Source organism: Phalangium opilio, unplaced genomic scaffold (assembly GCF_054372755.1).
Source record: "Phalangium opilio isolate 3A_F unplaced genomic scaffold, DU_Popi_V2 ptg000048l_1, whole genome shotgun sequence".
NCBI lineage: Eukaryota > Metazoa > Arthropoda > Arachnida > Opiliones > Phalangiidae > Phalangium > Phalangium opilio.
The window spans coordinates 5,023,087-5,049,137 of NW_028324170.1; the positions used below are offsets into that span (position 1 = coordinate 5,023,087).

A 26,051-nucleotide genomic window follows, 5' to 3' on the forward strand; every position below is an offset into this window, starting at 1 on the left:
AGCTGTCACCACAGTATCCAAATTTTGGGCGTAATATCTAGGAATAATAAATGAGGGGACATAAGGCCCGCGAAGGATAACGTCATTTACCCCAAAAATGTTTTATATATTTCGTATAAAAAGTCGAAAAAATATTATCTAATCATAATCAATTTAAGGGCGCCAAAAAGTTTCAAAATAGCGGGAAGCAATTGGTAGCCTAGCGCCATCTCTACGACGTACTGCGAACCTAAATTAGGCTTAAGTGTAAAGCGTCACCTAGTGGTCAATACTGTCATGACTATGCGAAAAATATTATTTTAATTAGGTCCTAGGCTTAGCAACATAAAGCATGCATTACTGATATTTTTTAAAATAATCGATGCAAACTCGAAATTTTTAGCAATCCTTATCATTTTGACCTCGAAAAATCGATTATGGTTATAAAAAATGTATTAGCTCACCCAAAAATAGTAGTAATCCAATCTTATGAATAGCCGGCGATACCCGGCCGCTGACCGACGGTAAAAAAACCGGGACTGTCACGTGATTCATCTCGGCCAATGATGTTCTAGGAAATTCAGAAATTCGCTGACGTAAACTGCAAGCGACCAATAGGAAGCCCTAATCAGTTCTGACACAAAACTTGAAAATTTGACACTTCTTAAGCCTTGTTTTCAACAATATAATTTATTATTGGCTTTTTATATACAAATTTAATATTTTTTTGGCTTCTCTGTATCCCGATTCCATAGCACCGTGTACTGATGAGAAATAATGCTTATCAGTCGCTTCTCCAGCAAAAAATACAATGGGAAACTGAATTTCTTGACACTAAAACATTAAAATACATCACACAGTGCATTGATGAAAAAATAAATCATAACACTATTAGAAAACATACAAGCATATTTTTGCAATGACAACTCTTCTTAATATAAAGAGGCTGACATAATTCTTCAATAGGATTGTCAAAAAATTCAAATCCTAACAAACGATGGCAATATGACCCTCTAATATAGGGATCAGAGTACCATTTTGATCTGCATCATCAAGAGATCGTTAAATTCAAGCTAAACACCTGTAAAACCATATTTAGCCTACCTCACAAGAGAAACTGGCTTTTGAATATCGTTTCTACCATTAAAAACTCTCAATAGAGATGTACAAACATTGATAACCTCCTCATCATCAACAAGTTCAATCTCTCGAGCCTGTTCTCCCCCAATCCACCCAACTAGAACATTAGGTTGTCCTCGAACTATATCAAATCCTGATATACCATAAACCCAAGAAGGGAACTCAAACTGTAATGATTTAAATTGGAGTTTAAGTGACAAAAAAATTCAACATCATTTATACCTGGGTTTCATTTGGCAACCAAACTAATTGGAACCCCAAATCACGTGTGTCCCAAAATGGCTCATTGAAAATTAGATATAATTTATTAACAGTTCCATATCCTATAGATCTAATAATTTTCTCTTTTGTCTTTGGTAAAGCGGGATTAAAAAAGCTATTCAAGTTTTCCTTTAGAAACCCAATGGATGAAGTAACAATAACGTGATCAAAAGCTTCTTTTGAGCCATCTTCAAAGCTTAACTGGACATTTCCCGAGCTTCCACTCCATTCAACACACGAAACACCTTTGTTTAAAACTAAGTTGGACTTAACAAACCCTATTTCGTTGGCTAAACACTCAACTAAGGTACTAAATCCACGATTAAAATTAATTAATGGAACACCAGGACAATCTATCCATTGGTTAGTACCGGCTATTGATAAATCGTCCAATGAATTGCAACAATTATCTATGATTAAGAAGCGACAGTACCAATTGTAAATCCCTTCCTTAATTAGCTTAACTTCATCAGAGTCATTAAGGCAAGAGTTTAAATAGTCTAGGAACATTTCTCTGAATTTTTTCCCTAAGGATATTCCCTTAACTTCTTCTAAATTGTGGTAATAAGAGACTACATTTTCGGAGATATTATCCAAAGCTATTATGACCTCATCAACCAAGCTTTCATCGATAGCACCAAATTTGTTGGTCATAAAATGACCCTTTCCTTCGACTGAATAGTCTTTACAGGGATCACTGAGCAAGTTATTTTTTTGAGCAAATTCGTAAACTAAATTTCCTTCTTCTCCATGCACCCACTGTGCACCAATTTCAAGAACACCCTCTCCTGGAATATTAATAATTACCCGTTCAATTGGATTTAATTTAATCTAATAAAAACTTTTACCATAAGTTATAAGATATGTTCCATAAGTATGTCACTACCCATACTTCGTAATGTAAGAGGCTTAATGAGAGCTAGTCCAAGAACGACGTGAGAATTGACTACACTCGGTTTTGCAGTCCATCCTCCTCTTTAGTCTGTACTAAGCCTTTGACAAGGCCTCACTACGCGTCGCTTTACAAGAATCTATGACGTTTCACGTACGTCACTTCATGACAAGCTCTCATTAACGAGTGACACACTTAATGAACATATCTTATAAACTTATGCTTTTACCATATGAAACCGTCTTAATTCTTCCACCAATACGATCACTCCCTTCGAAAACCGTCACATTTTCAAACCCCATTTCTTTAAGTTTGTAGCAAGCAGCCAAACCAGCTATTCCGGCCCCAATAATGCCAATTTTTACGTTACAAATGGAGGATTTCGAACAAATACAACCTTTAAACAGTGTATAAAAAGTTTATTGTACGTGTATGATGATTTATTAAAAATGTTTAATTAAAAAATTTTGTTATATTATATTATATTATGCTGCGCTATTTAAATTTTGGGGTTTAAAGTTTTTGAATTTTGTTCGCGTGTTTTTATTTTACAAATGACACCGGCCTAGTTTTACTGATTCAGCGTAATCCTTTAATCTAAGAGCTTCTCGAAGTCCGGTTTCATAGGCTCCATGAACTGTCGAAAAGAAATGATCGTGGGTTGCTTCACCAGCGAATAATAGACCAGGGTAGGCCTAAAATAAGATACAGTTTAAATTTAATTTTTCTCCCAAAGGTATAAGAAAAAAACGAGGGGTCGGACGTTCGGCATTTTAGTGTACGGGATTTTGAGATTTCAAGATTTTGACAAAGATTTTGAGATTCTGACTCAGATTTTAGAAATCTGGAAATCTAGTCCAAGATTTTAAGATTTCGGGATTTTAAAGGAGATTTTCAGATTTTGAACGCGATTTTCAGATTTCGAAGAAGATTTCGGGATTTTGTTCAGGATTTTCAGATTTTGAAGGAGATTTCGGGCTTTGAAACAAGATTTTTAGATTTTGAAGGAGATTTTTAGATTTTGAGGAGATTTTCAGATTTCGAGGAGATTTTCTGATTTTGATATTTTAGGATGAGATTTCGGGATTTTACGTTAAGATTTCGGGATTTCTAGATTTTAATGTGAGATTTCGGGATTTTAGGTGAAAATTTCGGGATTTTCAGATTTTAAAATAGGGATTTCGGGATTTCTAGATTTTGACGTGAGATTTTAAAATTTTCAAATTTTGACGTGAGATTTCGGGATTTCGAGATTTTCGAGAGAGATTTTAAACAGATTTCAAACGAAGTGTACGGGATTTTGACAAACGTCCGACCCCTCGGAAAAAATAATTTATTGTACTTTGCCATTTTTGTCATAGGACATGATAGGAGCTGCCAAGTCGCCTCTGTTTTTAATTGGTGGGTTTTCGCATAAAATAGAATCGTACGAATAAGACCCTACACTATATTGATCCCTGAACCACGCTGAACTGCAATTATATCTTAATTAAACTCCGCTATCTCGGATTTATTCGCAGTTTAAGTTTACCGAATTATTTCTGTGGGTTTAGGTACATTTTTGTCGGGTAAAATATAACGTAAGACGGAATAACATCCATCTAAAACTTCATCTTCCGATAAATTTTCCATAATTTCAGCTCCTTCTCCAGAAATCCAAGCGCATAATAAATTTGGTTGGTGTCGAACGTAAGTGAAATAAATTATTGAACGTTCCCACGGCACTCTCTCCATGGAGTTGTTAAAATTGGTCCAGAAGTACTGAAGTTACGTACAAATATTAAAACTCTAGAACCATCTCAAGGAATTCGCGTATTTTACTTCGTTATTATCCGAGTATGCTTCGTCGTTTGAAAAGCCACGATGATTTTTACCATCCTTCCAAAAGACATTAAATATTTGGTATTCCGAATCCCAAAATTGCGTTTCAAAACGCAAGAAGATTTTGTCAACAGTTCCATAACCAATTTTCTTGATTGCCGTAAGTTTATCATTGGGTAAAGATGGATTAAACAAGCTAAAGGACTTTGTTTTCAGAACCCCAAGAGGTAAGGTGATCACAACGTGATCAGCTTCTACAGTTTTTCCATTTTCCATGACTAGTTTAATTCGACCAGGCTGAGAGGAATCTATTAGCGTTACGTTGCTGTTTAATTCTATCCAATTAGATGGTATATCCTCCTTTATTTTTTCTAAGAGTGATGAATAGTTTTCTTTAAACTCGACTGTTGGATTTCCATCACAGTGTTTATAGTTATCGTTAATGGACATGTGAAATAAATGACTAGTTCCAGATATATGGCATTCGAAACGGTACATCCAATCGAATATTTGCTTCATGATCTCCGCGTCTTGATCGTTTTTCAAGGAGGATAATTGTTTTCGTACATAATCGGAGATACTCAGTCCCGTGGATTCAAATTCCGATTTACTATTATCAATATTTTCATAGTAATCGTGCATTTTCAAAAACATCTCTCGGTGTTTTGACTCGGTAAAGTTTAAAGCCATGCTGTACTTCATGACATCAACAAAACATGGTACATCTTCTTCGATAAGGTCATTTTTCGAAGCAATATCGTAAATAACATTTCCTTCTTCACCGTGTATCCATTGCGCCCCAATTTCAATCAACTTATCACCTTTTTTTTAGCCAGTAAAGATATTAATCTAAATCCTTAACTATAACGTCGAATTACATTAATTTACCGTAAGGCTTTGAATAAACTCTTCCACCAATCCTATCTCTACCTTCAAAAATCTTTACATTTTTCCACCCAAATTTATGTAAATTCGAAGCTACCGAGAGACCAGCGATACCGGCACCAATTATAGCAACCCGTCTACAATAATGGTTAAAAAAAGAAAGAAAAAGCTTTCGTTTTACAAGTTTATTTCACACAATTGACATAATTTTTGGTTGAAGCAACATAATTTAATAAATGAAATGAAATTAATTATTGTATTATCCGACTAAGTTGCAAAAAAGTCCTTTAGGCAAACATTTTCCCGAATTCATACGAAGCATTCCAGGAGCGCAAATACAACCCATTTTACATTGACGACGGCTCCGTCGAATTAACATAAGTAAACGACAATGTTCTACTCTAACACAGTTTTCCTCACATTCGTGGTAACAATTTGTAAAAGCTTCGCCGTGTTTACTACAATAAGCTTTTACGAAAAAATATTATTAGAATTTGATATATTTAATCTACTACTAAGTAAAAATAAACGCCAATCTGAAAACTTACTCTTATTTAATGGAGGGGGTAACTCGATAGTGCTATCAGCACAATTTATAATATTTAATGTATAAACAACGTAAAAGATAGCAGTTATGACTAAAATTATATTAAAACTAATGGACTTCATTTTTTAAGACCTTTCTAATGGATAACTTGTAACCTAATAATTTATGATTGAAGATTCTCTTATACCTAGATTTCAAGGAAATATTACCACAATTTTATAGGGCAAGTTTCTTTCTTCTTGGAAAACTAGTAATTTTGTAATTTTACTTCCCTGAGGCACAAACATTAATAAAAATATACATTTCTAAATAAGAGTCGTTCTAAAAATAGATTCCGCAATGATCCAGTTTTATTTAATTAATTTAAGCAGTTAAAATTCTTCTTTCTATGTCAACCACACTATAGGCTATGTCATATTGTTTCTCTTCAATTAATTTTAACTCTTCATTGGGGTTAACTAGTAAAAGGGCATTCCAACCCGCGTTTTCGGCACCATGATAATCTAATTCTACATTATCACCTATATGTAAGGCTTCCTTAGGATTTAAATCTTGACATTCAGCTCTCTCTAAAGCGAGATCAAAGATCTCTTTAGATGGTTTTTCAACTTTGACGCAATAAGAAGCCAAAACCACATCAAAATATGGTCTTAATCGGTTAGCAATTAATACATCCTCTAATCTTTCATCAAAGTTTGAAATGACACCTAATTTTACATTATTTTTCCTTAACTTTGTCAATAAACCAGTCACACCGGGTAGAATGGTCCAACATTGTTTTTGGGAGTAAAGATGAAAGAGATGTTTCGATATATTTTTTATAATATCTTGACTTAATAGTTTCTGACTGGTCAAAGACTCGCGTAATGTCTTTTCCACAATAATTGACCACCATTCTTCCGAGCTTATGCTCGTATGTGCTCCAAAGTTTGGATGTTCTTTCAATAATAACTTGAAATGGTTTTTGAAAGATTTATCCATAGTCTCGCGATTTAAATTGTTTCCTAATCCATAAATTGAGGCAGCTTCCGAATAAACTGACCCCACAGATGCTCGGAATTGCAGCAGGGTATGGGTTACGTCAAATGTTACGAACTTAAATCGACTCATGGTCATTTATTAGAATTTTAGACTAGCGAAATAGATATTGGTTAAACTTCTACACTAGCTGCTCTTCGTGGATGTCAAGGAGAATGATCAAAGTCATATAAAACTTAAATAAGAAAGTAATCTTTTTCTTCAGACTTAACATAAACATTTTCATAAAGAAATGAGGCTCTTATCACGTATTTTACTAAATTTATTGGATAAGGAAGAGGCTTTGATAATTTCACAATTTGCTTTTTCGAAAATTCAAAACTATAAACGTAAACAATGCATGAAAGAAGCCAAGGCTTAGGATAAACAAAATGGCCGATTGGATGGGAGAGGATTCCGTATTATTAACTTCAAAAAACATATCTAAATCATATTAAAAACATGCCAGCTAGGTATTAATTGCAAAATTGCTTACCCTTTTATAATTTCTCCCATATTTTAATAATAATAATTACGATTCCGACTATAAAATTTGTCAAAAACTGACCGAAAGACACAAATTCTCGCGATCGCGAATAACGGTATTTTTGAGCAGACAGTTTTTTCCAGAGGATAAAACCAGGCTGGGAAATAAGGATATTTTTTAAACTAGTCCTTTGGACCAGTGACCCCCTAGTGTCTGAAATAATTTACTGGTCTTCGGACTGGTCCCAGCCTTTGCTCTCCAATAGATTTGCAATTAATAAACTGGTCCCGAGGACCAGTATCCCCCACTTCTTGAATTAAAAAACTAGTCCAAGCAATTAATAAACTGGTTTTGGACCAGAGGAAGTGTGCTATTTCCCAGCCTGGATAAAACTGTAACATGCAGGCTGGGAAATAGCACACTTCCTCTGGTCCAAAACCAGTTTATTAATTGCTTGGACTAGTTTTTTAATTCAAGAAGTGGGGGTTACTGGTCCTCGGGACCAGTTTATTAATTGCAAATCTATTGGAGAGCAAAGGCTGGGACCAGTCCGGAGACCAGTAAATGATTTCAGACATTAGGGGGTCACTGGTCCAAAGGACTAGTTTAAAAAATATCCTTATTTCCCAGCCTGGTAACATGGACGGTGATTGGTCCATCATCAAGCAATTAAATCTTCGGTTTAATCGACCTCCAAAGTCCAAATGTAGACAAAATTTTCTTTTACGTAAAATAAATAATAAAACCTTCACTTAAACCACATTTAGGCTTAAAATAAGAGACACTTCGTTAGAGAATCATTTTTTAATAGAGGATTTCACATAATAATTGCTTAATTAGTAGACAAAAAAAGAATGATAAAGTGAATGCAAAGAAACCAACGTTAACAAATTGACAGTGCTCTTATCTCTCTCTCTCTCTTTCTTTCTTTCTCTCTCTCTCTCAAACGTCTTAATCTTAAACAACAGTCTTTTCTAATAAATTTCAATCACAGCTTTTGCTTTGGTATAAAAAGATCTACATGTACATACATATTCTATGTTTCAACAGAAAAAATACGAAGTTAACACTATTAAGTCTATTATTCTTAATTCGTAAATTAAAAATTTTGCAAAAATTGTGTACTGTGCATGACGAAGTGTTGTTTTTAAAAAAAATGCAAAATACATAATTGAAAAATTTAAGAATAAAAAGGGTTGATAACAATAGAGTGCTGTCAGAAGCGCCGGTGTGACGTCACCCATGCTGTTTTCCCATAAAGAAAAAACTGTAACTGTCATGGCCGCCCATTGCTAAAGGCAGACTCGTGACGTTTAACCTTGGCTCTGACGTCACAACTGACAGCACTCTATAACAAGGAGTGTATTTTAATTTCACCGTAAACGTATCAATGAAAGGGGGGGGGGGAAACAAATGTGAACTACGGAATTCTCATGAATAAACATATATATTATTTACATAATTTTTCATTTGTTTTTTTTTAAACATTCATAGTAAAATTAAAATAAAAATAAAATAAAATGGAATTACATATTATTTTTAATATTATCATTTTTTATTAAAGAATACTTACTTTGAGCAAATGTGGATGAGAGGGAAAGTATGACAATGGCCATAGAGCCTGTGTTAAAAAACGCGGACATCAAAGTTTCGCCAATAATTATTTAGTTTACTAGTGACTGATGGACTTGCAAACTCGCAACTGAAAGTAGTTCAGACATTTATGCTCCTTGGTTTAACCATAGCCCACTCTATCACGCGCATCACGACGCAAGCTGCTCGCGCTATAGCTAAATTACCGAGATTACACAATAGCAGACGACGGTAACCGCGTAACCGCGAATTAACACAAGACCTATTTTAAGGGAGTGAGCAGTCCCAGTATAGCTACGCCAATAAAACGGCCAACTACGGCGAAACTCTGATGACTCGCGACTTTTGGCCATTTTCATACTTTTACTCTCATCCACTTTTGCTTTGACCTATTGTTGATGGCATATAACGATTAAAAAATAACTAAATATTTTTTTCAGTTAGATCTTTTCAAACAGAGTACCATATTGGGGGGGGGGGAATAGTAGCGGTAGTAATACTTATTAAATATTGTCGAAAACACACAACCAACAAGTTCATCATAGAACATCAAAAATATTTCTTTTATATCTTATGTTTCTTATTTTTTTTTTTTTAATTTTTTTTTTTGCATATATATTTTTTTAAGCAAATGTACAATTTTTATTTTCTTTTTTTTTTTTTTGCAAAATATTTCTTTCATACCAACTTTCTTTGGTCTAAAATATTATTTAGGCCTAGAACCTTACTTTTCTAGCTTTAGAGACTCTTTCAATTTTAATTTCGTATAATTTTTTTAATATTATAAGAAAATAGATCAAAAGTAGACCAGTTAAGATAAAACGTAACGTAGGAAGATAGGAATTTTAATATTTCGTAATCATATATGCTACGAATAATTTCATATGTTAATTAATCCTGTAAACTTTCTTAACAAGCTTTCAAACCATTTTATGTCTAACTATTATTATTATTATTTTAACTATTTAACGCTAAAAAGCAGGATTTCATGGACACTTATTAATATATTAATAATTTTCAAACCTAATTAGTAATTAATAATTATTTTTCAAAATAACGCAAAATCAACTAGGTCACCCTCCATTTTTGACGTTAGTTTATGAAAATGTATTCAATATCATTTGTTTAATTTCAATTCACCGTTAATTTAGATTTCTATTACTACAATTTAATCTAATTATAATCCTAAGATCCAATAATTTAATAATTAATAATTAATAATCCCTGTCTCTCCGACCTATTCTATATCCATTTGCAAACATTCATTAACTTATTAATTTTGGTTTGTCAATTAAGCTTCCTTATTCCTTAACATTCAAGGCTGTGCAATATTAGGCTTTTAAAATGTGATGTAATTAATTTTTGCTTTAAAACCGTCATAAATTGTCAATAAAAACTAAAAATTTTAATATTTTGTGATAAAAAAATAAATAAATAATCTCTCATTAAAGATAATTAGCATTTAATTGGTCATTTGGTCTTAGAAACGGGGACTACTGCGCCATCCGCCATCAGGGCCAGAAATAAGTACAGGACACTGGACATTTTCCAATAAAATTTTAAAATGTCCGGTAGTAAAGTTTTAAAAACTAAGGAAATGTCCGGTAGTAAAGTTTTAAAAACTAAGGGGATCACTGGACCATTGACCAGTAAATATTTCCGAAGTTTTGATAGCTTGACTATGAAGAAGTGACACAATTTTACCGCACTCCAGTGAACAATGTCCTATAAATTTTCAAGTCAAAGGAGTATAACTGAACACATGTGCTATAAGAATTTTTTCTTATTTCCAGCCCTGTCCGCCATTAGTTTAGTGGCGGCTGCTAAACCGAACCACTTACCCAAAACGGGATTGGTTGAATTCTCACAGGGTAAGACAGGGCCGGAAATAAAACAAATCCTTATAGGACATGTGTCCACAAGTGACCCCTCCTTTAACTGGATAATTTATAGGGCATTGTCCACTGAAGTGTACAAATAATAGTGTTGCATCTTTTTAGTCATGCAATTAAAACTTCCGAGAAATTTATTGGTCAAAATGTCCAGCGAGCCTCTTACTTTTAACAAAAAAAAAAAAAAAATTGGACATTTTAAAATTTTATTGCTTATTTCCGGCCCTGCTCTACAGGTTTAGTGATGCCAGGGAGAGAGGGAGAAGCCGCCTAATGCTAACAGAACTCGTATCTAGCGGGAAGGGGTTGAAAACGGGGTATGAAATACTAATGTTCTCTCTCTCTACCTTGGGTCATTCGGTGGATCATTGAGCATGCGCGAAGTGACATCACGAATAGTCGCTACATGAGATAAAAACTTTGGATTTTGCGCAGTAGAGCTCGCGGTAGCCCGGGCGATACTACCCCCTTTGGCTGGAAAATTTACTTCCCCCACCCAAAAGAGAGACACCTCGCGCTATTCACGCGGCATCTCCCTCTCTCCCTGGTGATGCCTATATAAATATACACCCTTTAGAAACAGGGCCACTCGGGAAAGAAAACAGTGGTTAAAAAAAAAACTCTCACCCCTACCCATAGCCAACTCGATCACGCGCTCAACGCCAGCATACCTGTGAGCAGTCTGGGAAATAAGGATATTTTTTAAACTAGTCCTTGGGACCAGTGACCCCCCTAGTCCCCGAGATAATTAACAGGTCTCCGGACTGGTCCCAGCCTTTGTTCTCCTATAGATTTGCAATTAATAATCTGGTCCTGAGGACCAGTAACCCCCACTTCTTGAATTTAAAAACTAGTCCAAGCAATTAATAAACTGGTTTTGGACCAGAGGAAGTGTGCTATTTCCCAGACTGCCTGTGAGAATTCAACCAATTCCGTGTGTGTAAAGGGTTCTAGCTAGCAGACGCCACTAAAGCAATGGCGGCGCAGTAGTCTTCGTTTTTAGGCCTAATTAAATGCTAATTATTTTGTAATGAGAGATCATTTATTTATTTTTAATATATTTATATTTAGAAAAAGGCTGATATAAAAGGTACAATGTTATCTTACATGCACTTTTCCTCTAATGAATAAATCAAATTTGTATAATTGATTTATGAAATTAAGTAAACAAATGAAGAAAAACAAATGGGAGTAGGTAAATCAAATGAAGGAAGAATGGATTTTAAGTACGCTTTAAAAGCCTAATACTGCCAATTGGCAATTGGCGCTCCTCTTATTTACACTTTTTAATCTCAGTCTCTCGAAAAACAACAACGTAACGGAAACAAAATGCAACATTCAACCTTCCCTGGGAAAAATTAACAATTAGTTTACATACATTCATTCCCTTCTCGCCCGTTTACTGCATCTACTCGATAAAGAATGCAGTTCAAAATCGCTGATTGAAGTCAAGGTGTTACTTCGACCTCTTTTTGCCACGTGAACTTGCGATTGGGCTGTTAATTGCAGCTGAATGGCTGAAGTATTTAATTTCTCCGCCTGCAATAGAGATTTTAATCCCGCCATTTTCTGACTGGATAACGCCACGCAAACTTTACTATCGGATGAAGATTGTAAAGTATTAACCTGAAATAAATTTATAATAAAGTGGTTTCTTTGTGTTTGGTGAATCATTAATATTATCAAATGTGGATGAGAGGGAAAGTATGACAATGGCCATAGAGCCTGTGTTAAAAAACGCGGACATCAAAGTTTCGCCAATAACTATTTAGTTTACTAGTGACTGTTGGACTTGCAAACTCGCGACTGAAAGTAGTTCAGACATTTATGCTCCTTGGTTTAACCATAGCCCACTCTATCACGCGCATCACGACGCAAGCTGCTGGCGCTGTAGCTAAATTACCGAGATTTGTTTTAAACGCAACTAGTTTTATGTGCTCTTCTATTGTTTCGATAAACTTACTTAAATCCATATTATACCTTCAAATACCTTTTAAAACATTACCAGCTACTCTGTCCTGACTACAAACACAAATCGAGGAAGTTCTATCATACACAATAGCAGACGACGGTAACCGCGTAACCGCGAATTAACACTAGACCTACTTTATGGGAGTGAACAGGCTCAGTATAGCTACGCCAATAAAACGGTCAACTACGGCGAAACTCTGATGACTCGCGACTTTTGGCCATTTTCATACTTTTCCTCTCATCCACTTTTGATATTATCATCTTACAGTAGTAGAAACCTCCAAATCATCTCGTTGTTTCAAATGAATCGTTTCCGCTGGAGAATCAGTTTGAAGTTTCCCATTTCCGTTTAGGGCATTTAGGAACTGAGGTTTCTCCCCTCCAAGATTTACTTTATTAGGAGGATACCTCGAAAAAGGTCCGTCCGCAGATCCCAAAAGATAATCGGGATTGAATATATTATCTCCGCAAGCAGCTGCTAATGTCGCGATGTTTGGATGCGGCTCATCATTTGTATCAAATTTATTTTTCAAAGACGATAAGAGTAACGAGGGATCCTCTAATTCCTTTTTGTTCGTAGAACCATTTAGTTCCGTCACAGTATGAGTAGTAGGTTTCTCCGTTATTTTCTCTTCTTTGAGGGAAGAATTTGTTGTTTCATTCTCCACTTTCTTAACAACCTTTAAAGCGTAAAAAATTAATCTAATTACGATAAGGCGCGTTTTTATCAGTGGTGTGCGAGTCCCGTTTTTTCGGTTTCGAGCCGAGTCCGAGTATCGAAACTAATTTCTTATCGAGTATCGAGCCGAGTCTCAAAAATCCTTTCGAGTATCGAGTATTTAGATAGGTCAAATTTTGTTTGTTCTTTCGAGTAATTATCGAGTCTCAAATATTGACTTGTCGAGTAGCAATTTTGTAAATTTCTTGAAAATAACGAAGATGTTCAATTATCTAACATCGAACTAGTTCAAAAAGATTGTTAGTGATCAATTAAACATTGAACAGGTGATTTTCAAAATAAATGCTCATGAACTCATCGTCTGCTATAGTTGTAAGCCTCGGACTCGAGTATTTGTCGAGTATTTAAAATGTTAAAAAGCTACTCGAATCTGTCTCGAGTATCTCAATGTGTTGTTATCGAGTATCGAGTCGAGTATTCGGCTCGATACTCGAACCGAGTACTCGAACTTAACGAGTACTCGCACACCCCTGGTTTTTATATACTAACAGTCGTAGCTTCTTTATCTTTTTCATCTTCGGGTTTTGGAATAAGAATATCAACTGACGCTCTGATGGTATAAAGGAACTTGGAGATGGTAGCAACTAGAGGTTTGGCCCAACCAATATGCAACACCGGTGTAGGAGATTCCTCTTCCCAGGCGCAAAGACCGTCGTAAAATTTCAATAAAGACGCGAAACAATTGGCATCTTGCAATAAAGGAATCTGAGAAAGCCCCGAAGGTTCGCATCCACCGGTATTAACGACTTTAATTATATGAGGAATTAATTCATTCGCAATCTCTAGAAATTCCTTATAAATTTCTTCATCCTCTCGATTATAATTAAATCTAAAAATATTTGTTTGTTTGTTTGTTTAAAGCAAACATCTTTAAACAACGGTTTGTGTTTTTTCGAGTATTACTTTCTTATAACTGATGCGGCATTTGCCCAAGCTTCTAGGGCTTCCTTATACCTTCCGTTTCTATAAAAGAAACCTCCCAAATAGGTATAAGGATAAACGTGATGATCATTATAAAATTCTTTCGCGGATAAAACTGATTCTTGAAATAATTCCAAAGGCGGAGGTCTTCCAGGGGTGGGGCTTATCTCTTCTAAATCTCCAAGATTCCCCAACGCCATTGGGTAATTACTTAAATGTCCCTTATCATACAACAACCACAGTAGTCTCTTTGAATTTTAAAGTAAACTTATTAAATTAGGCCTAGCTACGGGAAAAGTTCAGGTGACGTAACATTATACCTTAAAAGAACACCCTTTTTCTAAATATAAACGGAATTAAATATTAAAACAAAAATAAATGATCTCTTATTACAAGCATAAGTCTCGTTAATGAGAGCTTGTCATGAAGTGACGTAGGAGAAACGTCATAGATTCTCATAAAGCGACGCCTAGTGAGGCGCTGTCAAAGGCTTAGTACAGACCAAAGAGGAGGATGGATTGAAAAACCGAGTGTAGTCAATTCTCACGTCGTTCTTGAACTAGCTCTCATTAAGCCTCTAACATTACGAAGTATGGGTAGTGACATACTTATGGAACATATCTTATAAACTTATGTTACAAGATAATCAGCATTTAATTAGTCTTAAAAACGAGGACTAGTGCGCAGCCATTGCTTTAGTGGCGTCTGATAAACCGAACCACTTACCCCAAACGGGATTGGTGGAATTCTCACAGGCTGAGAGAGGTAAAGGTAATAGCATGGATAAATAACGCGCGTGAGTAAATTTGTTTTCACGCTATAGGATAGGCAACTCCCTATCTCCGACGGCAACTTATTCTTTATACACTCTGTCCCAGCTTTAGTTGTCAGCACGAACAAAGCTAGGTCTTTATGTAACATAGCTTTGTGAGTATGGACAGGAAACGAGCGAAATACTCATCTTCAGGATTTAAATTTCTCTGAAAATGAGTATTTCTTTTGCCTCTTGTCAGCACGCACAAAGCTAGATTACATAGAGACCTAGCTTTGCGCGTGCTGACAACCAAAGCTGGAACCAGAGAGAATTTAGAAGGGGAGTGGAAGGGGTGGTTTGGAATGTAGCGCAACGTCGTCTGCTAAACGTTATCTAGGCAGGTCGATTTCCGGTATGATGCGTTTGTAACAGAGAGATTTTAGAACACGTGACCGGAAACTCGCCTACCCCAAAAAGCTCAACGCGACATCTTGTTTGGGCGTCATCACGTTTAATAGAGTCAAAGGGGGGCCTTCCACTCCCCTTCTAAATTCTCTCTGCTGGAACAGAGTATATATCGAATAATAAGAATAAGCTGTTGTCGGAGATAGGGAGTTGCCTATCCTACAGCGTGAAAATAAACTTCCTCACGCGCATTCTTAATCCATGGTAAGGGTTCGATTTTACAGACGACACTAAACAAATGGCGGCACAATAGTCCTCGTTTTTTAAGACTAATTAAAGGCTAATTATATTGTAATAAGAGACCATTTATTTTTGTTTAATATTTTTCTTTTAATATTTAGAAAAAAACCATATAATATTATGTTATCTGAACTTTTCCTTAAAAATATAATTACTGCTCATCTTACTTGTTGAAGGCAAGCCAATTCTAAACTATCAGTCGTGGCATTAATAGAAGGATTTATACCAGAAACTAAAGCGGCTACCTCCGTAAACCTGGTACAATTTATGGGGTAGCCATTTAAATAAAGCCAAGATTTCTCCATTGAGGATGATGTCACTGATTGACCCCTTTTATCTTCATTTCCCTTTCCATGCCACGTAACTTCGGCAGTTTCTTGGCCATCTTTCCCAAAAGTTACCCAAGCATGGTCTTCAGACAATGCTAGGTGGACATCATTTAAATTTAGAACTTGACACGCTGCTACAACTGAGAATGCAACTCCAAAACAATCTAATTTGTTTCCTGAGATACGTGATTACCGTTAATTTTCTTAATACTGTGGGAGTGTGGGGTTTTTTAGATAACATTCTACCTGTTAAATAGCTATATAGGGATTGTAAATGCGCCCGATCTTTGTAGTAACTCCGAGTAAGGGAGCTCCAAACAACGTCCGACACTTTTTTGACAAGTTCACGAGACGAGTACCGAGATCCTTTGTACTTGGACATATCTACGGAACCTTTGATTTGACTATAAAATTTACTGTATAAAGCTTCCACCGCTGACAATTCGACGATCGGGAATGGTTCGTTTTCTCCATCATCACTGCTTCGATCATCATTAAATCCAGTTTCGGCTTGCGCAAGATTTCGGTTACATGTCAACTGGTTTTCTATGTAGCCCGCGAGTATTGACAACATGGCCAAATTAGGGCCGTTGGAATTTTCTAATTGCTCCTTAAAAATAAGGACTACATCTTCGATTTTCGAAATAGGGAAGCGGCGTTTCACGCTTTCCCCTAACCCTGACATCTTGTAATTTACGTGTTTTTAAATACCAACATGGCTTCCATTCCATCCATTGACGCAAAAGAAAAAATAAACGAAAACAAAAAATGAAAAACAACAGACGTAAAATGACAGCGGGCAAAATTATATAGCGGATGGATAGTCGATATTAAATCCCGTAGTGTAAAAGTAGTTCCTAACACTGATAGATTGAAATGAATCACATAGGGGTTTAAAAAGGGTAGAGTCACCAAGGAGCAATAACACTAGATTGGAGAGAATAGTCCAAATCAAAGTAGGTTGAAGGGCAACAGCGTGGGAAATAAGGCGGTGGCACAGGGCAAATGACCAGTTTAAAAATTGCCTGGACCAGTTTAAAAATTAAATCGGAGGGGGATCAGTGGTCCACTGGACCACTAAGAAAATTCAAGGGTAACCAGAGTCCAGACATTATCTCAACTATTTAATTACCCACTTCTTTAGTTTAGCAGACGACGCGCCCTGGTCAATGGTCATGGACCAGTTTATTTATTCCAGGCCAGGGGGGTCGCTGGCCCAGTGTCCAGTTTTAAAAATATCCTTATTTCCCACCCTGAAGGGCAACTTACTCTCATTTCTTATTCCTCTTTAGAAACCCCTGTTTAAAGATCTTAACAAGGTCACCAAACAACGAAAGGTCATAAATTTCTAATTAATTAGAGATTCCGGGTTGGGAGATTTCTTTTTGCACCTTGATATTGAACGAAGTTTTGGATATAAAAACCTGATTAAAATGGTATTTTCCAGAGTAGGTATCCTTGAAGTTTTTAACATTAATTTAAATATCCCCAAAATGAAATTTTAACGGCAACTTATTACTTGCTTCACTATGATTTGACCAAGGCTTAGGAAACTTTTTTCAGTAATTAAACGTTTTATATTAAATTTAGATCATTTCCCAAGCGAGGACACCCTTAGTAAGGGCTTCAAACCGAAAAATGGCAACTTATGCCGAAAAAGAGAAGAGAGTTCGTGAACTTCAGAAACGATTTACCGTAATATATACTTATTAAGCCTAAAATGAAGAAAGACATGGGTGCATTGCTAATGTGATATTATACCCTAAACCCTATTATAATTTAGGTTGATGATGGAGTACCAGTTCACCTAAAAGGAGGCAAAGCCGATAAAATTCTTTATCAAGCGACCCTTGGTTTGTGTGTTCTGGGTCTAGGTCTACTTTTCAATAACTTGTATATCATGGCTTTCCCCAAAAAACCTCAATAACTCTTGATAATTGTCTTTAATAGTTGTAAACCATCAAAATTATATGTAAATTAAAACAAGTGATGTTATAAATTATAGTTGAATTTTTATTTTATTCATTATTTAAACCACAATTTTTCAATCTCATCATTGATATTGTTTAACTTCATATCTTCAACACATTTAATTATTTCTTCACTGACATTTTTCAAAGTCTTTGACGCATCGATAAACCTCCAGTTTTCTTCTTTCAACTTAAAAAACTGCTGCCTGACAAGAGTTTGAAATTGAATCTTTTCGTAGAATTCATTCCCAAAACCTTCTCTTTTCTCTAAAACTTCCGGATTAAGATCCAAAAACAATACTAGGTCTGGTTTAGGAAGTCCAATATCAGGTTGTTTACACCAATTGAGATCCATTCCCTTAGCGGAGGAATATGAAACACCTGAATAGGCGTAACGATCACATATGATTGTGGTGCCAGATCTCAAGGATTTAAGGATGTTTGACCTTAATGGCAATGTTAAGTTAGAACACTAAGCTTATTAAAATAAAATTCCTTTTTTTACTCAGCTTCCCAACGGTTTGCTGAAAAAAGCAAATGAATAACTTGGTTGTTTAGATTAGTTTTTCCTTCAAGATACTGGTTTATTAATTTTCCAGTTGCAGTTGAACGATCTAAATATGATTAGGTTAATTTTAATTACGTATCATCTCATTATCACCCATACATTACCAGGGAAATTTATGTTTTCCACACTTTTCCCTTTGTTTGTAAAATATTCTGTTAGTTTCTGACATTGGGTTGATTTTCCAGCTCTATCGCAGCCTTCTACAACTATAAACGCACCCCTTTTCATCTTGATTAGTATTTAAATCAAATAAGATTAATTATAAACCACATTCGGCAAATGACACACTAATTTTTGGCGGGTATATTCCGGTTCTCGAACTGAACTGAGTTATACTCATGATTTTCTATCCAATGAAAAAGCAGTGTTTCACTTCTTGCTTGACAACTCTGGTTGTCTGCTTTAGCGTCGAAACTTTTGAAGCAGACGACGCCTAATTTTGACTAAGATTTTTTTAGAGAGGCCTCGAGGCGCGATCGTAGGCTAGCCATGGCACATGCGTCGGTAATAACGTGGATTAATGTCCTCAACATACTTACCAAATACTTGAGCTTACATCAATTAGTAGATGTTCAAACTAATGAAGCTTAGATATAATTAGTTTTTAAGCTTGAAGGGTTACAAATAGGCGGAATATATACTAGAAAATCTTTAAGGGTGTACTGTTACAGATAAAATTGTCCGAACTTCACGCAACGAGGCAATGATACAAAAAATTCATAGTGACACCAAAAATATAGAAACACTATTCCTAACTGTCAAAAATGTTTTTCAAAACAAAAATAGGCATTTTCGTAGGGCTGATCACTTTGAGTTTGCCAGCATACCAATTTCGCAATCTGGTATTAGGCTTAGCGTCAGACTAATCACAACGAGATTATGTGCAGTAAACTCTATGTAATGGTTCTGTTGTATTTAAGAATTGTAAATACTAGTATTATTTTATTTATTAAAAACTACAACATTAACTTCATAATGTTTGGTTTTATTTTTGATATCTTTATGCCAATTACAGAAAAACTTCATAATTATTTTGTATATTTTCGTCCTTTTCTTGACTTAACAGGAATAGGCTTATAAATGATCCCCTTCTTATTCTTCTTCGAAGCAGGCCCCGCCTCCTGATCATAACTTCTTTTCCTAGCCCTAACGGCTTTGGAAACTCCCATACCCAACTCAACACTAGGTGGAACAAGAAATCCAAATGATTTCGCTACAGCCACTAAATCTAAGGTGTTCACATCGAAAACGTTCTTAAGGTGATGTGAATCGTAGGCGCGAACATAAGCCTTGTACGCGTCCTTTGCGGACATATTCAAGAAATAGTTCTTGCCAATAAGCTTCTCCAACTGTGGTTGTACATTAGCCACCTTACTCCATGAGAATTCAAACTCTTGTAATGGGACCTTTGCTTGTTTAAGGTATCTTAGAAATCCAATTTCTTCTGGTCGTAAAATCAAAAGGGCGTGACCCGTACCGCCCTCTCCTCGTGCGGTACGTCCAACTCTGTGGATGTATTCCTTCGGATCATCAGGGGGATCATACTGCACTATCCAATCCACTTGCGGAATGTCGAGACCTCGAGCAGCTACATCAGTACAGAGTAAAATGCCGGTATCTGCCTTACAGAATTGGAAGAAGGTGGTGGTACGTTTTGTCTGCTTTTGTTTTCCATGAATGCTCATTACCGGGAGGTCAATGTAGTTTAGAAGTTCATTATGAAATTTAACTGACATGCATGAACTGAAGAAAACAATCACTTTCTTCTTGCGGTTTTTCTTTAAGAAGGTAAATAGAACCAAGAAACGTTTCTCCGAGAGGCAGACCACGTAGCCTTGCTCCAAACCCTCAACAGTGGCTACTGTTGTTTCACCAGACATTGCTTCTTCAGTTCCAACAAATAGCGGTTCCTGTTTCAATGCTACTTTTACCAAATCTTCCGTTTTTTTCGTTAGGGTCGCGCTGAATAGCATGGTCTGTCGCTTTTTTGGCAACAAACGAACTATTTGTTTCATCTCCTCCTCAAATCCAATGTCTAAAATTCTGTCAGCTTCATCAATTATGAGGCATTGTAGATTTTTATACAGAAACTGCGAAGTGTTCTGTAGATGATCTAAAAGCCGTCCAGGCGTTGCCACAAGGATATTCACGCCTTTACTTAGCTTATCAGCTTCAGCTTGCCGGTGAGTACCACCCATTATTAAGCCATATGTATGATAATGAAATTGAAGAAGTTCTTTCAAAACTCCGAATATCTGCATGGCTAATTCACGAGTTGGTGAGATTATAATGACCCCGGTTCCGTTACGAGGCATGAATTTCAGTTTGTAAATTAGTTCGATGGCCGGGATTAAGAAGGCAAGGGTTTTCCCACTACCTGTTTTTGCAGCAGCTACAATATCGCGACCTTCTATTAAGTGTGGGATTGTTTTAGCCTGAATTTCGGTCATTTTTGTGAAACCCATTTCAGCAATGCCTTTCATTGTCAAGTCTGATATTTTATCGGATAGTGTAGTGAAAAGATTAGGGTCATCATTATTGACATCTTCACTAGTAGGCTTAGATGAAGTTGAAGATTTCCCTAAGCCTTGGTCTGGATTTTCTTCACTTACTTCCGAAGGGTTTTCTGCCTTACGCAATGCTTGAAGTTTCGCCTCTTTCTTTTTTAGCTTACGAAGTAGAATTTTGTCTTGCATTTTAGTTATTTACTTGGTTAATTTACTACAATCGTAACTAAATCTTAATTAAAATCACTTTGTGTAACTTGTTCCACGTGTACCGCAACCATGCTGTCATGAATGAAGGAACTTTGAATGTTGACGGCCTTGGAGGCTTGAAGGCGCTGAAGTGTGGAGGTAAATAACAGGAGCTGCAATAAGTCTCTTATAAGATTAATGGTGCTGAGGCCAAGGGAGTCGGATTAGTTATTCAGCTTCTATTAGGTATAATTATTAGGTGATTTTACGTTCTATGTGAATAAAAATCGAATAAAAACCATGCTAATCTATTAATTATAAAAGAAATGTGCAGAATTTTGTATGAAGCATGGTTAACAAGCCTACAAGATCGGTGCTCCGGCACCAATAAGGGCTACATTTATTGCAACACTGCAGCTAGTCTGTTTTTCTTTGTGTTCTGCTCTGCTCTGTAGCCTCTGTTCGAGTGTTGGTTCGTAGCTTCGAACAAGTGAGGTAGTGGACCGGTACCGGCTATTTAATTAAGTTTAATCTTCATTACTTAAAAGTTCAAAACTAAATTTTGTTAATACGAAATCAATATGAGTAAAGCACATCCACCGGAATTAAAAAAGTAGGCCTTTTAAGTTCATTAACTTGTTAATAACTTTGGTTTTACCAAGCCTTGGCTCAATTATAAATGCTGCATGTGCATGCAAATCATTAATTAATGTGTTAGATCATGTTATATTAAGAAATATTTATGTTTTTCCGCAGGTATATGGACAAGAAACTTTCTTGTGAGTGCATGATAACATAATTAGGTTTTTCCCTTAATTATATAGTAATTTTGATTGCTATTATTAGTGAAACTGAATGGAGCTAGGATGGTAACTGGTATTTTGCGTGGTTTTGATCCATTTATGAATCTCGTAATGGACGAAGCAATTGAAGAGACCAAAAGTGGTGAAAAGACCAACATTGGGATGATTGTAAGTAACTCAGATTAGTTCTAATTACCTTTAATTAATACGTGTTTGATTTGCTAATTACAGGTGGTGAGAGGTAACAGCATAGTGTTGTTAGAATCACTGGATCGAATAGGATGATTATCATACCTAAAACTAAAAACTTGATCATTTTGTATAACATGTCATTAACAGACACATTTTTTTCAAAAAAATTTTGTCATTCATTAAAAATCTTTGATTAAAGCTGGTCATTATGATTTCAACTTCATTTAAATTCATGTGAATAAAGTTTTTGAAGATTTAATTTTAATTGTGGTGTTTTGTGTCAATTATTTAACATACCTGTCAAGCTAGTGCCCATGGAAGCATATATTTTACCATAATTTCATAAAACTAATTAGATTAATTTTAATTCGTGAATAATAAATACATGATTTTTCCCGTGTAAAGGGGTACTAAAGCGTTTTCCTGCACCCCGCGAATTTTGAAATGAATTAGGCTTAAAAATTTAGGAGCTAAAAATGGCGCATGCGCACGCTCGCCTAGGCAGGCCTGAGGTTAGAGGGTATGGCCCGAAAAGTAACAAAAATGTCCTGACAGGGTCTTTTTTCTGTTAGTTTACAAGTCTTAACAATGCATTCAAATACACCTTTGCCTTCAAATCAAATGCGCTTTAGTAAAAACCATTAATTTTTTGGGCGAGAAGATAAACTTTAAAATATGTTAAGTAACCTAAAAAAATTGAGGACTACATCAATCTTCCGAAACCATTATTTTTTTAATCGCGACTTCTGTATATAAAGTCTATTGACACGTAAATGCTTTGTCGCTTTGTGCTAAAATATTTTTTAAGCCTTGAACAAAGGTGCTTGAGTTTTTTGAAGACGTTCGGTTTGACTAATGACTGTTACATATCCGCGGTCCATTGTTTGAAATTTAACTTTTTTATCACAGGACTTTCTTAACCATCGTTCAAGAGGGCGCACTTGAAATAATGAGGATATGTTAGAAGGTGAAAATCGCTCTCAAATAAAGTTTTTTCTTTGTATTTTTAAAAGTACCGCGTAAAAATACTTAGACCTTGATAAACAGTAAGGGTGTGCGGGTACCCGTTCGGGGATTGGGTCGAACACCCGCCCCGATACCCGGCAATCAAATTTTTGATTACCCGTACCCAAGTCGTTTTCCAAAAAACACGCCGTGTTACCCTGCCATTATGGCCTCATATTGCAATACACCATGTTTTACCGTCATAGCAGGGAAATCCTAATACCATTGGAGAAATTTAGAATGTTAAAACATCTATTTGATAATATTTGTTTTATTTTTTTCAATCATTATAAATATACAAAAATATTAACTATACATTTTCGCGAGCTTAGAACCACCACAATTTTTCATTAAAAACATCCGGAGTTTCTTAAGCTGAATGGTGATTCTAAGATTGCGAACAACTACGTATCCTACCAATCAAGATCGAGAAAATAATAATTCTGTCGGTTTTATTTTGAAGTTGAAATGCAAGTTATTGGCTTAAAACATAATTTAGGTTGCAATTTCAATCTTACTACAAAAATCAAACGCTTTGGCAAATTTCAATATCACTTCAATTCATTATTGCTAAGGTTAAAGGTTACCTATAATTTTCCGATACCATACTAACATAACTTCGTTCTCTACATACGCAATCACGAAGTTACCTGTCTCCTTTTTTCAAAGACTTGTTCTCTTAAGACGCGCGATGTACCAATAGGGAATGTCAGCCGCTAACAACCGCGCCGATAGTTTGTGGCGGCTCACAAGGACATCCCTAAACTTGGTATTTTTATATTGGAGAAGCGAGCTAGATGGAGAGGTAATGTCTGTATCCCCATCAACGGAAACGAAGCCCTTCCAAAAAGTGGTCTTTACGATGAGAAATTAGTTTCGAAAATTTCTCAACGCAGTACGACCAGTATCGGTTCCTGGTACGACTTGCCGCACCATTACCGAATCGCAAGGTGCTCTGAAACCGATCATAGCCTACGAACAATTTGCTTCCATAGTAACTTTGTATTTTGCAAGAAGTACCAATGAAAAATTATTGAAATTCTACATACACTTTAAAAAATAACTTGTCCCCTTCTGACCGTCTCCCCGTCTAGTCCTTTTTCCCCATACTTAATCGACACTTGTCAAATTTCGCATAGACTGAATATCACGAGGAATACCACGTCAAAAAACCAAGCAAGATTCATTTCTCCGAAAGCAAAAAATGTGGCGCCTGATGGAACAGATTTTGCACTTTCTATTTTATTTTACGTTAATTATAATTTTTTTGTTGGGGTAAACACCGATCCGTATCACAAATTTAGCTAAATTATTTACACGTTTTGGAATAAAAACTAAACGACTAGATTTATAAAATTAATTTTACCAACATTAAATCTAATTGGAATTATGATAAAGACAAGGTTACGGTTTCCTGACTGGCTTAGCCTAAGGCACTTTCATGATAGCTCTGGAAGTAATTTGTAATTTAAGGCTGCTACATGTAGGTATTAAACGCGTCATCAGAGATGACAAAAGATTACGATTCTATCCGGGCATGCGCAAAACGACAGAAAGAAGTTAATAAATGCTGAAATGTTACGGTACAAGTTACAACGCGGAGAAAACCACAGCGCAGGGATACGAATAAAAAGTAGTTCCGCAAGATATTGTAGTTTTTACGCTATCGCATTTTGGCGCTCCCATTGGTTGAAATAATTTTGGATTCACCACTCTCTTGGTCCTTTGATATCAAAGTTGAAAACTCGTTATCGTTAAGCTTAGTACTGGTAGACTTAGGGTTAGAGTTATGACTTGTTGAATGATCTATTTCTTTCGATTTTAGGGCTTTTTCTCGCAGAGTTTTAAGGCGAGTTTGATGTTCTCGTAATGTGGCTATTCTTTGTCTGACAATGGATAGATGACGCTGGATATACTCTTCGTAAGGGGCTAATGAAGCCGCTTTTACCAGGCAATTCTCGCCCTCTTCCAAATTGCCACGTTCAACGTGCACAACGCATAAATTATGCAGAGCTTGGATATTGCTCGCATCCAGCTCGAGAATTTTATTGTAACACTGAAACGATAATAATTATTATAACAACAACTTCCTACATCTGTACACAGTAATCGTAGATAAAGGACCCAATTTGTTCGATCTACTTACAATTTCAGCCTGATCGATGTCTTTTAAATGATTTATATAAATATCTCCCAGCAATATTAGACCTTTGACGTGATCCGGGTGAAACTATTTTTATGAAACGTTCAAGTTATATTGGGTTGCCAAAATCGTTCCTTGGTTTTAGAATGCAAACCTTTAATAATTCCTTCAAGTAGATAACAGATTCAAGGGGTTTCTTGGCATCAGAAAGCAGTAAGGCTAAATTGAACAAGGCACTGCGAAAATCCTCGCGAATCTAAAACACAAATGAACTTTCTTTAATTTCATAGATTTGCAGCCATAGGTGCAGTTGAAAAATAATAACAGAGCGTTTCATACGATGTTTGTAACCATTAGTTTTATTTCAAAAGTCACTTTGTGCTCTTACTTTGATTGCTTTTTTGAACCAGGTTTCCGCTTCATCCGTTAGCTTTTCGTCCATGGCTAACATTCCCAAATTAAAATAGACCCTTTCGTTGCCTTTTCCTACGCTAAGTAAGAACAGCAACCTGAAATAGAAACGCGTAAACACGAAGATCGGATATAACACGTGTTAATGTGATTGCCCCAATGCACACACCACAATTGTTGTCAACCGACTGAAACTAACCTCTCGTAAGCAACTTTTCTCATAGTTGGTGTTCCGTTTTCTTGAATAAGTATGGCGGAATTCATCAGAGCTTGCTGCAAACATAAGAAAAATCAGTCAAAATTATTTGTTACGAACTCATGAACATTATT

The 26,051-nt window shown here is 35.8% G+C and overlaps 8 protein-coding genes across 12 annotated transcripts in view; 2 read left to right on the top strand and 6 right to left on the bottom strand.

The window, feature by feature from the left end:
• LOC149673876 (protein SERAC1) overlaps positions 1 to 544 on the bottom strand; it is a 164,211-nt gene extending 163,667 nt beyond the window's left edge. Inside the window, exon 1 of one of the 2 annotated variants that reach the window (XM_089839651.1) lies at positions 444 to 544. The gene's annotated coding sequence lies outside the window, so the exon portion shown is untranslated. The remainder of the gene's footprint in view (positions 1 to 443) is intronic. The other variant, XM_089839649.1, reaches the window with a different exon arrangement.
• A 106-nt stretch (positions 545 to 650) lies between these two features.
• Positions 651 to 7,176, bottom strand: LOC149673886 (spermine oxidase-like). 2 transcript variants are annotated; one of them, XM_089839647.1, is made up of 11 exons: positions 7,039 to 7,176; positions 4,982 to 5,115; positions 4,094 to 4,914; positions 3,804 to 4,033; positions 3,615 to 3,744; positions 2,838 to 2,967; positions 2,502 to 2,669; positions 1,342 to 2,168; positions 1,084 to 1,286; positions 884 to 1,022; positions 651 to 813 (listed from the first exon to the last, which is right to left on the bottom strand). In XM_089839647.1, exons 1-11 carry the CDS (start codon positions 7,056 to 7,058, stop codon positions 673 to 675), a joined length of 2,943 nt encoding a protein of 980 aa, XP_089695773.1. In that variant the 5' UTR covers positions 7,059 to 7,176; the 3' UTR covers positions 651 to 672. The 2 variants fall into 2 exon arrangements, with proteins under 2 accessions (XP_089695773.1, XP_089695774.1); XM_089839648.1 differs by having other exon boundaries at positions 4,094 to 4,954; positions 5,024 to 5,115; positions 7,039 to 7,144.
• Positions 7,177 to 7,818: 642 nt separating this feature from the next.
• On the bottom strand, positions 7,819 to 16,819 carry Mnn1 (menin 1). Its single transcript, XM_089839653.1, has 7 exons — positions 16,180 to 16,819; positions 15,772 to 16,109; positions 14,128 to 14,393; positions 13,714 to 14,053; positions 12,752 to 13,165; positions 11,427 to 12,140; positions 7,819 to 11,185 (listed from the first exon to the last, which is right to left on the bottom strand). Exons 1-6 carry the CDS (start codon positions 16,616 to 16,618, stop codon positions 11,895 to 11,897), a joined length of 2,043 nt encoding a protein of 680 aa, XP_089695779.1. The 5' UTR covers positions 16,619 to 16,819; the 3' UTR covers positions 7,819 to 11,185; positions 11,427 to 11,894.
• A 401-nt stretch (positions 16,820 to 17,220) lies between these two features.
• Positions 17,221 to 17,935, top strand: LOC149673888 (cytochrome c oxidase subunit 7A2, mitochondrial-like). The gene is made up of 3 exons (XM_089839671.1): positions 17,221 to 17,381; positions 17,524 to 17,628; positions 17,717 to 17,935. The coding sequence occupies exons 1-3, from the start codon at positions 17,367 to 17,369 to the stop codon at positions 17,858 to 17,860; spliced, it is 264 nt and encodes an 87-aa protein (XP_089695797.1). The 5' UTR covers positions 17,221 to 17,366; the 3' UTR covers positions 17,861 to 17,935.
• On the bottom strand, positions 17,926 to 18,961 carry LOC149673889 (thymidylate kinase). The gene is made up of 3 exons (XM_089839669.1): positions 18,576 to 18,961; positions 18,409 to 18,517; positions 17,926 to 18,349 (listed from the first exon to the last, which is right to left on the bottom strand). Exons 1-3 carry the CDS (start codon positions 18,697 to 18,699, stop codon positions 17,959 to 17,961), a joined length of 624 nt encoding a protein of 207 aa, XP_089695795.1. The 5' UTR covers positions 18,700 to 18,961; the 3' UTR covers positions 17,926 to 17,958.
• Positions 18,962 to 19,435: 474 nt separating this feature from the next.
• On the bottom strand, positions 19,436 to 21,287 carry pit (probable ATP-dependent RNA helicase pitchoune). The gene has a single exon (XM_089839661.1). It carries the CDS (start codon positions 21,165 to 21,167, stop codon positions 19,500 to 19,502), a length of 1,668 nt encoding a protein of 555 aa, XP_089695787.1. The 5' UTR covers positions 21,168 to 21,287; the 3' UTR covers positions 19,436 to 19,499.
• Positions 21,288 to 21,617: 330 nt separating this feature from the next.
• On the top strand, positions 21,618 to 22,427 carry SNRPG (small nuclear ribonucleoprotein G). The gene is made up of 4 exons (XM_089839672.1): positions 21,618 to 21,780; positions 21,924 to 21,946; positions 22,014 to 22,138; positions 22,202 to 22,427. The coding sequence occupies exons 1-4, from the start codon at positions 21,749 to 21,751 to the stop codon at positions 22,253 to 22,255; spliced, it is 234 nt and encodes a 77-aa protein (XP_089695798.1). The 5' UTR covers positions 21,618 to 21,748; the 3' UTR covers positions 22,256 to 22,427.
• Positions 22,428 to 23,422: 995 nt separating this feature from the next.
• LOC149673892 (protein O-mannosyl-transferase TMTC3-like) overlaps positions 23,423 to 26,051 on the bottom strand; it is a 49,610-nt gene continuing 46,981 nt past the window's right edge. For all 3 annotated transcript variants that reach the window (XM_089839678.1, XM_089839677.1, XM_089839680.1), the window contains 5 exons: positions 25,921 to 25,994; positions 25,699 to 25,819; positions 25,465 to 25,566; positions 25,314 to 25,397; positions 23,423 to 25,223 (listed from right to left, as the gene is read on the bottom strand). In XM_089839678.1, coding sequence (XP_089695804.1) covers positions 24,831 to 25,223; positions 25,314 to 25,397; positions 25,465 to 25,566; positions 25,699 to 25,819; positions 25,921 to 25,994 — 774 coding nt within the window. In that variant the 3' untranslated portion in view covers positions 23,423 to 24,830. The remainder of the gene's footprint in view (positions 25,224 to 25,313; positions 25,398 to 25,464; positions 25,567 to 25,698; positions 25,820 to 25,920; positions 25,995 to 26,051) is intronic.